The sequence below is a fragment of the Suricata suricatta genome, chromosome 10 (genome assembly GCF_006229205.1).
Source record: "Suricata suricatta isolate VVHF042 chromosome 10, meerkat_22Aug2017_6uvM2_HiC, whole genome shotgun sequence".
Classification (NCBI taxonomy): domain Eukaryota; kingdom Metazoa; phylum Chordata; class Mammalia; order Carnivora; family Herpestidae; genus Suricata; species Suricata suricatta.
Genome location: NC_043709.1, coordinates 59084563 through 59097568, shown reverse-complemented (window position 1 = coordinate 59097568; position 13006 = coordinate 59084563). Strand labels below are relative to the sequence as shown.

Genomic DNA, 13006 nt, shown 5'->3' with positions numbered 1-13006 from the left:
AACACCCAGTGCTCTTCCCCACAAGTGCCCTCCTCCATCACCACCACCTCTTTTCTCCCCTCCCCCTTCCCCTTCAACCCTCAGTCCATCCTCAGCATTCAATAGTCTCTCAAGTTTTGCACCCCTCTCTCTTTCCAACTCTCCCTCCCTCTTCCCCTCCCTCTGGTCCTCCATTAGGTCTCTCCTGTTTTCCTGTTAAACCTATGAATGCAAATATATGGTATCTGTCCTTCTCTGCCTGACTTATTTCCCTTAGCCTGACACCCTCAATGTCCATCCACTTGCTTGCAAATGGCCAGATTTCATTCTTTCTCATTGTCATGTAGTACTCCATTGTGTATATATACCACATCTTCTTGATCCACTCATCAGGTGATGGACATTTAGGCTTTTTCCATGTTTTGGCTATTGTTGACATTGCTGCTATGAACATTGAGGTACATGTGCTCCTATGCATCAGCATTTCTGTCTCTCTTGGGTAAATCCCCAGCAATGCTATTGCTGGGTCATAAGGGAGTTCTATCGATAGTTTTTTGAGGAACCTCCACACTGTTTTCCAGAGCAGCTGCACCAGTTTACATTGCCACCAACAGTGTAGGAGGGTGCCCGTCTCTCCACACCCTCGCCAGCATCTATAGTCTCTCGATTTGTTCATTTTAGCCACTCTGACTGGTGTGAGGTGGTATCTCAGTGTGGTTTTGATTTGTGTTTCCCTGATGATGAGTGATGTTGAGCATCATTTCATGCGCCTGTAGGCCATCTGCATGTCCTCTTTGGAAACATACAGATTTCAAAGTGGGGTGCCTGAGGGTGTGTCCTGGCAATCATGGGAAGTCTTTAGGCTGTATTGAAGATCTATTCAAAGAGAATAAGATCGGAGTCAGTATACTGATATATCGGGTCATGTTACTGATGTGGGTTTGAAGTATACAAATATAATTGAAAAAGGTGATTTGAAAAATTATAGGTTAGGCACACAGAAATAACTGCTTAGTATGAGGGGAGTACACCAAGGAGGTGTGGCTCACTGGTTTGGGTCTTGTATGATGTTTCTGGTTGTAGTACCAACAAATGAAAAGTAAGGGAACTCTTAGTAAACAAGGAATAGAGGGGCATTTCCTTAACTTGAAAAATAACATCTATAAAAAAAAGTACAGCTGAGATCATATTTAGTGGTGATGAAATAGAAACTTTCCACTTAGATAGGGATTAGGCAAGAATGTCCTCCCTCACGACAACTCTTCAGCACCTTTTTGGAAGTCTTAGGTAATGTAATAGACAAAGAGAAAAGAAATAAAAGTATTATGGGCTGAATGATGTATCTCCAAAATAATATGTTGAAGCCCTACCCCTGAGTACCTTGGTATGGGAGTATATTTGGAGATAAGCCTTCAAAGAAGTAATCTAAATAAGACTGTTACAGCTAGGTTCTAATACAGTCTGGCTGGCGTCCTTATAAGAAAATATTGGGACACACAGAGAGGAACTAGATGTGCACATGCACTGAGGGACAAGCATGTGAAGAGGGAGCAGGAGGACGGACACCTGCAAGTAAAGGTCAGAAGCCTCAGAATATTTACTTATGGCACCTTGATTCTGGGCTTCCAGTCTTCAGAACTGGGAGAAAAATATCTGACAGTTAGGACATCTCGTGCATGGTATTTTGTTATGGCAGCCCTAGCAAATTACTATAAAGCATTATACAGAATGAAAGGAAGAATCAAACGATCTTTGTTCACAAGTAAGAGTTGTCTATGTAGAAAACCTGAAAAAATTGTCCAAACACCCTCCTACAACTAATAAGAAATATAGGAGTGTTGCAGAATCCATGGTTACTATACAAAAGTTAATTGCTTTCCATATACCAGCAATGAACAAGTAGAATTTAAAATTAAAAGCACAATACTATTTATATTATCACTTTCCCTAATAAAATATTTAGGTATAAATCTCACAAAATATGTGTAAGATCTCTAGATGGAAAAGTTTAAGTTTACTGGAAGAAATCAGAGAAGAACTATATAAATGAAGAACCACTGATGTTTGGAGAGAGGAAGACAATATTGTCAATATGTCATTTTTTCCCCAATTTGCTCTATACATTCAATGCAATCCCAATAAAAAATTTGGGGAAGTTATTTTTTGTTAGTGACAAACTTTAGATATTAAAATAAAGTGATATGAGAATGTAAAAAGCCAGAGTAGCCAACACAATATTGAAAGAGAAGAGCAGAATGGGATAATGTGACACTGCACAGTTTCATTTACACACAACGACACAGCTACACTAATCCAGACAGTGTGGTATTGGTGAAAGAATAAACAAATAGATAAATTGAATAGAATAGAGAAACTAGAAATAGAGCCACATCACTAGAGTCAACTGATCTTTGACAAGGGAACAAAGCAAAAATAATATAATGGAGAAAAACAGGATGTTCCATAAAGAATTCCATAAAGAGTGTTGCAACACCGGAGCCAGCTACATAACATTGGACATACATTGTTCTAGGGTCACTGATAGGTCCGAGATTTTTCTTGGTGTTCCTCTCAAAGATATCCTGGTGTGTGTGTGTGTGTGTGTGTGTGTGTGTGTGTGTGTGAGAGAGAGAGAGAGAGAGAGAGAGAGAGAGAGAGAGAGAGAGAGAACACACACACAGAGACAGAGACAGACAGAGACAGAGAGATCATGATAATGTTTGTGTATATGTGCATGTATGTGTCCGACGGTGCTTGTGGGGGTGCAGAACTATAGAGGGATATTGTTCTTACTCTGAAGTCAGCACTGTTGTTAAGGTCTTTTTTCCCCTCAGTTTGATAAAGGATTACTAATATCCATGGTGAAAACTTTCTTTTTAATAGTTTGTTTTCAAATCGGTTTCAATAATACACCCAGTGCTTCTCCCCCACAAGTGAGCCCCACCATGACCATCACCCCCTTCCCTCCCTCCCCCTCCAACTTCAGTCCACGGTTCATTTTCAGTATTCAATAGTCTTTCATGATTTGTGTCCCTCACTCTCCCCAGCTCTCTTTCCACCTTCCTCTCTTAGGTTTGTCCTGTTAGACCTATGAGTGCAAACGTATGGTTTCTGTCCTTCTCTGCCTGACTTATTTCGCTTAGCATGACACCCTCAAGGTCCATCCACTTTCCTACAAATGGCCATATTTCACTTTCTCATTGCCATGTTATACTCCATTGTGTATGTATGCCACATCTTCTTGATCCACTCATCAGGTGGCTCTTTCCATGATTTGGCTATTGTAGACAGTGCTGCTATGAACATTGGGATACATGTGCTCCTATGCATCAGCACTTCTGTATCCTTTGGATAAATCCCTAGCAGTGCTATTGCTGGGTCATAGGGGAGTTCTATGGATAGTTTCTTGAGGAGCCTCCACACTGTTTTCCAGAGCGGCTGCACCAGTTTACAGTCCCACGATCAGTGTAGGAGGGTGCCCGTTTCTTCACATCCTCGCCGGAATCTACATTCTCTTGATTTGTTCATTTTAGCGACTCTGGCGTGAGGTGGTATCTCAATGTGGTTTTGATTTGTATTTCCCTGATGCTGAGTGACGCTGAGCATCATTTCGTGTGCTTGTTGACCATCTGGATGTCCTCTTTGGAGAAGTGTCTGTTTATGTCTTCTGCCCATTTCTTCACTGGGTTATTTATTTTTCTGGTATGGAGTTTAGTGAGCTCCTTGTATATTTTGGATACTAGCCCTTTATCTGATATGCCATTTGCCACTTTTCCCATTCTGTAGGTTGCCTGTTAGTTTTTTTAATTGTTTCCTTTGCCTTGCAGAAGCTTTTTATCTTGATGAAGTCCCAGTAGTTCATTTTTTGTTCTTGATTCCCTTGCCTCTGGGGATGTGCCAAGGAAAAAATTGCTGCGTTGAGGTCAAGGAGGCTATTTCCTGCTTTCTCCTCTAGGGTTTTGATGGTTTCCTGTCTCACATTCAGGTCCTTTATCTATTTTGAGTTTATTTTTATGAATGGTGTAAGAAAGTGGTCTAATTTCATTCTTCTGCATGTTGTTGTCAAAGCTCTCCCAACACCACCTGTTGAAGAGGCTGTTTTTTTTTCCATTGGATACTCTTTCCTGTTTTGTCAAAGATTAATTGGCCATATACTTGTGGGCCCAGTTCTGGGTTCTCTATTCTGTTCCATTGGTCCATTTGTCTGTTTTCGTGATGTCCCCTGTATTGGTTTTCTTCTTCAATATTACTTTGGCTATTCAGGGTCTTTTGTGGTTCCATATGAATTTTAAGATAGTTTGTTCTAGCTTTGAGAAGAATGCTGGTGCAACTTTGATGGGGATTGCATTGAATGTGTAAACTGCTTTGGGTAATAATGACATTTTCACAATATTTATTCTTCCGATCCATGAGCACGGAATGTTTTTCCATTTCTTTGTGTCTTCTTCAATTTCCTTCCTAAGTCTTCTATAGTTTTCAGCATACATGTTTTTACACTTTAGGTTAGGTTTATTCCTAAGTATTTTATGGTTTTTCATGCAATTGTGAATGGGATCTCTTTCTTGACTTCTCTCTCTGTTGTTTCATTTTTGGTGTATAAGAATGCAACTGATTTCTGTACATTGACTTTGTACCCTGCAACTTTACTGAATTCACTGATCAGTTCTAGAAGGCTTCTGGTGGAGTCTATCAGGTTTTCCATGTATAGTATCATGTCATCTGTGAACAGTGAAAATTTAACTTCTTATTTGCCAATTCTGATGACTTTTATTTCCTTTTATTGTCTGATTGCTGATGCTAGGACTTCCAGCGCTATGTGAAACAACAGTGGTGAGAGTGGACATCCCTGTCGTGTCCCTGATTCCAGAGGGAAAGCTCTCAGTTTTTCCCCTTTGAGGATAACATTGACTGTGGGCTTTTCGTAAATGACTTTTATGATGTTTAAGTAAGTTCCTTCTATCCCGACTTTCTCGAGGGTTTTTATTAAGAAGAGATGTTGTATTTTGTCAGATGCTTTCTCTGCATCTATTGACAGGATTATATGATTTTTTTCTTTTGTTTTGTTGATATGATGTATCACATTGATGGATTTGTGAATATCGAACCAGCCTTGTAACCCAGGAATAAATCCCACTTGATCATAATGGATAATACATTTTATATGCTGTTGAATTCGATTTGCTAGAGTCGTGTTGAGTATTTTTTGCACCTGTATTCATTAAGGATATTGGCCTGTAGTTCTCTTTTTTTGTTGGGTCTTTGCCTGGCTTGGGAATCAATGTGATATGTGCTTCGTAGAATGATTCCCATAGTCTTCCTTCCATTTCTATTTTTTGGAATAGCTTAAGAAGAATCGGTGTTAACTCTGCTTTAAATGTCTGGTAGAATTCCCCTGGGAGTTCTTCTGGCCCTGGACTTTTATTCGTTGGGAGATTTTTGATAACTGATTTGATTTCTTCACTGGTTATGGGTCTGTTCAAATTTTCTATCTCTTCCCGTTTGAATATTGGTAGTGCATGTGTGTTTAGGAATTTTTCCATTTCTTTTAGATTGTCCAGTTTTTTGGCATATAACGTTTCATAGTAATCTCTGATGATTGCTTTTATTTCTGAAGGATCTGTTGTAATAGATCCATTTTCCTTCATGATTTTGTCCATTTGCATGTTCTCTCTTTTCTTTCTGAGGAGCCTAGCAGAGGTTTATCAATTTTGTTTATTTTTTCAAAAAACCAACACTTGGTTTTATTGATCTATTCAATTGTTTCTGTGGATTCTATCTTGCTTAATTCTGCTCTGATCTTTACTATTTCTTTTCTTTTACTGGGTTTGGGGTGTTCTTGCTGCTCTCTTTCTAGTTTCCCCAGGTGCTCTGTTAGGTTTTGAGTTTGTGCTTTTTCTGATTTGTTGAGGTAGGCCAGGATTGCAATGAACTTTCCTTTTAAGACTGCCTTTGCTGCATCCTAGAGAGTTTGACTTATTGTATTCTAATTTTCATTTGTCTCCATATATTTTTTAATTTCCTCTCTCATTTCCTGGTTCACCCAATCATTCTTTAGTAGGATAGTTTTTAACCTCCACATTTTTGGAGGTTTTCCAGACCTATTCCTGTGGTCGATTTTGAGTTTCATAGCATTGTGATCTGAAAGTGTGCATGGTGTGATCTCAATTCTTTTGTATTTATGGAGGGCTATTTTATGACCCAGTGTGTGATCAATCTTGGAGAATGTGCCATGTGCATTCAAGAAGAAAGTGAATTCCCTAGTGTCAGGATGCAGAGTTCTAAATACACTTATTAATTCCATCTGTTCCAGTGTGTCATTCAGGTCCATTGTTTCTTTAGTGATTTTTTTGTCTGGTTGACCTATCCATTGTTGTAAGTGGGGTATTAAAGTCCCCGGCAATTATCACATTCTTATGAATAAGATTGCTTCTGTTTGTGATTAATTGTTTTATGTATTTAGGAGCTCCCAAATTCGGCACATAAATGTTTATAATTGTTAGCTCTTCTTGATGTAGAGACCCTGTGATTATTATATGATGTCCTTCTTCATCTTTTGTTACTGCCTTTATTTTAAAGTACAGTTTGTCTGATATAAGTATGACTACTCCTGCTTTCTTTTGGCGTCCAGTTGCATGGTAGATATTTCTCCATCCCCTTACTTTCAATCTGAAGGTGTCTTCAGGTCTAAAGTGAGTCTCTTGTAGACAGCAAATAGATGCTTTTTGGTTTTTTATCTATTCTGTTACCCTGTGTCATTTGACTGGAGAATTCAGTCCATTGAAATTCGTGTTATTATTTAAAAATGTGGGCTTAGATTCATTGTGTTCCCTGTAGAGTCCATGATACTGGTCATTTCTGGTACCTTTATTCCTTGCTACATTTCTCTCATAGAGCCCCTCTTAAAATTTCTTGTAGGGCTGGTTTGGTGGTGATGAATTCTCTCAACTTTTGTTTATTTGGGAAAACCTTTATCTCTCCTATTTTGAATGACAGACTCGCTGGATAAAGAATTCTTGGTTGCATATTCTTCCTGTTCATCACATTGAAGATTTCCTGCCATTCCTTTCTGGCCTGCCAGGTTTCAGTAGATAGCTCTGTAACCACTCTGATAGGTTTCCCTTTGTATGTTAAGGCCCTTTTATCCCTAGCTGCTTTCAGAAGTATCTTTTTGTGTTTATATTTTGCCATTTTCACTATGAAATGTCATGCTGAAGGTCGGTTTATGTTACGTCTTAGGGGAGTTCAGTATGTCTCTTGAATTTTAATGTTCTTCTCTTTCCCCAGATTGGGGAAATTTTCTTGTATAATTTGGTCTAGCACGCCTTCAAACTCTCTGTCTTTATCTTCCTCTTCAGGAACTCCTATGATATGGACATTGTTCTGTTTGATTGTATCACTCAGGTCTCTGATTCTCCTTTCATGCTCCTGAATCATTTTCTCTCTCTTTTTCTCGGCCTCCTCTTTTCTATAACTCTGTCTTCTAATTCACCTATTCTCCTCTCTGCTTCTTCAATCAGTGCAATGGCAGCCTCCATTTTATTATTCATCTCATTTATAGCCTTTTCTAACTTGTCACAGCTATTTTGAAGGTTCCTAGTCTTTTATCAATATCTTCTCTGATAGCTTCTATGTTTCTTTCAAGCCCAGAAATTAATTTTATGACAACCATTCTAAATTCTTGTTGAGTTATGTTGCTTGTGTATGTCTTGAGCAGTTCTGTAGCTGTGAATTCTTCCTGGACTTTCTTTGAAGGAGAGTTCTTTAATTTCATCATTTTGGCTAGCTTTCTGTCTCTTATCAGTTTTAAAAGCTCGTTCTGCACTGTGCACCTATTAGTATGGCTCTATTAAAGGAGGCTCTTTGACTGTCCAGGGCCTGTCATTTCAGGAGATGTTCTTTTAATGGTGTCTCAGTCTCTCTTCTTGTGCTTGTAATTAATATATTTCCTTACTCAGTGATATTTGAGACTTTCCCCTATGTGTGCTTAGCATGGTGAAAACTTAAAAAGTTAGGAGCCTCTCTTATTTCAGGCTTATATCAGAGTGTTGCCTAAGGGTGTCTGCATTTTATTCATAAGGAGGGTAGTAAATATGCCCCTTTCAACCTACACCTGTCTCTGCTTCATCTCAAAAGAGATAATACACAACCTTAGCACAGTGACCACTTATTTGAAAATCTTCGTCAAGTTTTTCTACCTAGTGAGTTCCCTATTTTCCTTAGCAACCTGCTTTTTTAAAATGTGGACCTGTCCAACAATGGGATAAACTGACTTGTAAAGTGTTCAAGAAAGGCTAAGATATCAGAAATGATGAAGAAGAAATTGCTACTCAGAGCTATAATATGATCTACCCACACAGTGTACATGACTTTAAAATTCTGTTTTTCATGATGTCTTTCTTATAGTTCCAAATAAGATATCAACAATGTAAATACCTTATATTTAGAACTCTTGATTATCATTATTAACATCAATCATTAATTTTAGTAGTAGGGCCTATATAGTGCTTATAAGATGTTAAAGGGCATTTGCAGTGTACAGACTGATTTCTAATTGTTGATTCACCTCTCTTATCTCCTACTTCTTTGTTATAGCTCAATGTGTTAAACTACCAGGGACACTTCTTCTAATCTGCTGTCAGGTGCAACAAACCAGACAACAAATCTTGTTAAATCAATAAACTTAACTATGCATACAAAAAAATGTAGGTGAAAGAGATGATATTTGTTAATGTATAGGAGAGGATTCTTAGAGAAAGACATGGGTAGAGAGATGAATAGATATAGCATTTGATGATTAGATACTACTTTGCATTTAATTGGGCAATAGGCTAGATGGGGGATGGGTATTAAGGAGGGCACCTTTGATGATGAGTCACTGAATCCTACTTCTGAAACCATTATTGCACTGTATGTTGCCTAGCTTAAATATACATTAAAAAATAGCACTATATAGAAAAAAATAATAGGGCCTCTGTTGCCTTTTTGTTCATTTTACAATGTTTTCCATTAGTTTTCTTCAAAGAGAAAGGTAAAAATTGAAATAATAAAATAGTAAGGGTTTTTCAAGCTCTGTCTATGGAAATGAAAACAGGATATACTTGGAGAGCTGGGGACGCTTCATGGCACAGAGTGAAGAGAAAGGAACAGAGAAAGTTAGTGTCTTCCTCTCAGATGTAACTAAATAGTGTTGAGAACAGGAGGAAAAGTCAAATATGATGGCTGTTAAGTATGTGGATTTCTCAGATTAATATGAAATTCACTTAATTTAATGATTCAAGTAACTTTGAGATAGAGATGCTCTATACCCCTATTTCAGGAGGAAATAACAATGCAGAGATACTACATAATTTACCTGATGCTACATAAGCAAAAACAGAATTTGAAAGCTTTGTCTGACACCTTATTTTCTTAATTCTTACCAATGAACTATTGTTACCCTTAAATTTCCTTCCTCATTTTATGAGGTAGCATTTCTCCAGCACAGATGCTCAAACATTAGAGTCATTATTCACTTCTAGGTCATTCTCAAGTGATCAACCAGCAGTCAGTGTTCAGCTTACTTTACCTGCCATTTTCAAGGTCGTCTCTTTCTCCCTGTCCCTAATAAGATTCCCTCCATTAAGCCACCATAACCTCTTGGCTGACCACACCTTCTGGGATACCATCTTCTTTCTAGGAATATTTATCTTCCTCATAGCTACCAGTATGATTTTTGTAAAATGCCAATTTGAATACCACACTGTATTTCTAAATATCCCCAATGCTTACTCCCTGTCTACAGAATAAAGGTCAGCTTCGTTGGCCTGACATATAGATCTGCATTATTTCCATGAATTTGATTTTAAGTCTCATCTCTCACTTTGTCTTGTGCATTACAAATCACTTAGAAACCACATGAAGTTCACCATATAGTTATTTTCTCCATTTGCACAGAAACCTATTTATTTCATGTTGTTAATGCGATTTGCTTTCAAAATGTGCTTAGGAAGTGTCCTCGGACCATTAGGACCACTCTCATTCCCAGGCTACACTTTCTTTGTATTTTCCATAAATGTCTTTTTCACTGGGGAAACATATGGCAGTTTAGTTCTCAATAGCTGTTTTCCCTTGATTTAATGGTGAGCTAAGCACTGAGATCATTTATACATGGGGAATTTCATATGAAAAAAAGGCATCAAAAGTCAATAATTATCAATGTGATGAGTTAATTCTCACTAAGCCATATATAACAAAAAATGAATTATCTTTATTTTTGGTTCTGTTTCATTATGGTTACCTTGTGAAAGGAAGATTTATAAGAATATTTGATCCTAGCCAGTGAAACCATTAAATAAGTTTGTCAATGATACAGCCTTTACACAATTGAGAGTGACGCACATGTCACCATTAGGACCCTGTACACTCTCTAGAGTATCTGTTTCATTCAGCACTCAAAAAGACTTTTTACAGTAATTCTGATATTTTGATCTGCCTTTTCATATCAGATATTGTTATATATACCAATTATATGCAATATATAATAATTGTTACTGACTCAAGATAGACAATACATCCCAACATTGTCCTTAGAGAGTCATCAGTAAACATGGAATACATTTTTCATAAATCAAATTACACGGCAATCATTGTATTTATTCAAATGAAGATGAAGTATGGAGAAAGCCATCCCTCCCAAAATCAACAACCTGGCAAAATATAGACCAAATAGATTCTTCAGCTGTAAGGATTTGGGATTCAAATAAATAGACTTTCTAAACTTAAATATTTCAAAATCATTTGGTGCATTCTTTGCATCAATGCCCTCCTGCCATTGGCATAATGCCCATGTTTTTCAGTTATGTCACTGTTAACATAAAATTAAATAAAGGTATTTTTTCCTCCAGAATCTTTCTCAAAGCTTCTTTGACATCTTTATTTCTCAGGGAGTAAATCAAAGGATTCACCATGGGAGTGACTAGGGTGTAACATAATGAGGCCACTTTACTAAGTTCAGGAAATCTGTCAGGAGTGAGATACATAAAAATCCCTGCACCATACAGCACACTCAAGACTCCTAAATGAGAGCTGCAAGTGGAGAATGCTTTCTTACGTCCCTCAGAGGAGTGTATCTTGAGAACCGTGGATATAATATACAAGTAAGAAATAATAATACTTATGATCGTAGGCAAGATGATGATGCTGGATAAGGAAAAGGAAATGATTCTATAGATGAAGAGGTCAGAACAAGATAGCCTCTGAAGTGGGCGAGCGTCACAGTAAAAGTGGTCAATGGCCCGAGAACCACAAAAGGACAAAGTAAATGTCATGCTTGTCTGAAGAACTGAGCTGATGCAGCCACATAAATAGGACCCAGCCACCAACTGTGTGCAGAGACGTGCTGACATCTGGACAGAGTAGAGGAGTGGGTTGCAGATGGCAATGAAGCGGTCATAGGCCATGGCTGCCAGGAGAAATCCCTCAGCCACGATGAAGAGGGCAAAGAGAAAGAGCTGCGTCACACAGCCTGCAAAGGAGATGGACTTGCTCTCAGACCAGAAGTTGACCATAGCCTTGGGCGCAATAACAGATGAATAGAAGAGATTAATGAAGGACAGGTTCCCTAGGAAGAAATACATTGGTGTGTTCAGCTGGGAATCCGTGATAATAATGGTCATCATCCCAACATTTCCTAGGAGGATCATGGCATACACCAGCAGAAAGAGCAGGAAGAGGAGAATGTGGAGCTCTGGGCGGACCCTGAAGCCTACAAGGATGAAGTCAGTCACTTCAGAGTCATTGCTTGTTCCCCTGTCACCCATGGCAGAAACCTGCTGAGAGGCACAAGGGAAAACAAACAAATGAAATCTTGGCTTTGTTTCTAGTGACACAAATACTTTCTTAAGTGTAGAATAAATTAGTTATATATTAATTAATTATTGTTTATAAAGCCATATTAATGTCATGAAGAATCAGGAATTTGAATTAGATAATATCAGGTCCATGAGACTGTTATTCTATTAAGCAGTGAAAGAAGTGAATGGGTTAACATATATAGATCATAATTTTGCTGAGTATTTACCAAGAAAGTAACATAATATATTGTCTAATAATTGTCACATATTGAATATCTTTTCCTAATACATTTATCATTAAATAATTATCTTTACCTAAAGTAAGTATATAACCTAAAATACAAGGAATACATACAATCTGTTTGATAGTACTCATGCCATCATGATTGCCTCACAGTGTCTGAATCATTAAAAGACAGAACAAAATATATTTAGAAATGTTTTTACCTTCTTTTACCTATAACTTTTTGGTTTTCATTATTATGCCATCTCTGAAAATAGAATAAAAAGTGATAAGGTATTGGTATGTGAGAATTAATAACATCAAGACAATCACTAAACCTAGATAACATTTTCTAAAGCTCATTTCAAATCTGTGTTCATTTTCTCAGGTAAAGGATATTCCTCCCAAACAAATGCATTGTGATTGTCTCATTATATATATTTTATTTCCATTAGTAGTTGTGCAATTTAATATATTACCTATTAAGTTAGCCATTTTAATTGAAGCAGAGAAAGAAGTGGATAAACATCCCAATCCACGCATGACAATAACTTTTTATCAAAGCTGCCTCAGTTCAAGGGCTCTCATTCTGTAGTCAGGGCAAGCAGACTTAAGAAGTATGTATATGAAGGAGACTTCCTTTCTTATATTCTAGTATGCCTTATATATCTTAATGTAAGGATAATAGAATAACCAGGGATATTTGAGGACCCCAACAACCTTTGGTCTCCAGAGTCCATGATCACTTGGTAGAATATACTCCTGAAACCATTATTCAGGATTTTTCCACATTGAGGTTTGCTCATCCTCTGTAATGAATTCCACTGGGAGAAGAGTAATCATAAAGTCAATTATGGCGACAGAAGTGTAGGCTCAAGGGCTGTTGTCCATGAGGACTTCAGTAACCTCAGAAATAAGCAAATAATCTAATAATAGTCCAGATATAAGCAGCTTTCCTTCTCTGGTTGTGTGT

At 37.6% G+C, this 13006-nt stretch overlaps 1 protein-coding gene across 1 annotated transcript; it reads right to left on the bottom strand.

Moving 5' to 3' along the window:
* Nucleotides 1-10814: 10814 nt before the first annotated feature.
* LOC115305192 (olfactory receptor 9K2-like) lies at nucleotides 10815-11828 on the bottom strand. Its single transcript, XM_029955485.1, has one exon. It carries the CDS (start codon nucleotides 11775-11777, stop codon nucleotides 10815-10817), a length of 963 nt encoding a protein of 320 aa, XP_029811345.1. The 5' UTR covers nucleotides 11778-11828.
* Nucleotides 11829-13006: the final 1178 nt, after the last annotated feature.

Coding starts and splice junctions, on each gene's coding strand:
- LOC115305192 (XM_029955485.1), bottom strand. CDS start 11,777: ATGGGTGACAGGGGAACAAGCAATGACTCTGAAGTGACTGACTTCATC.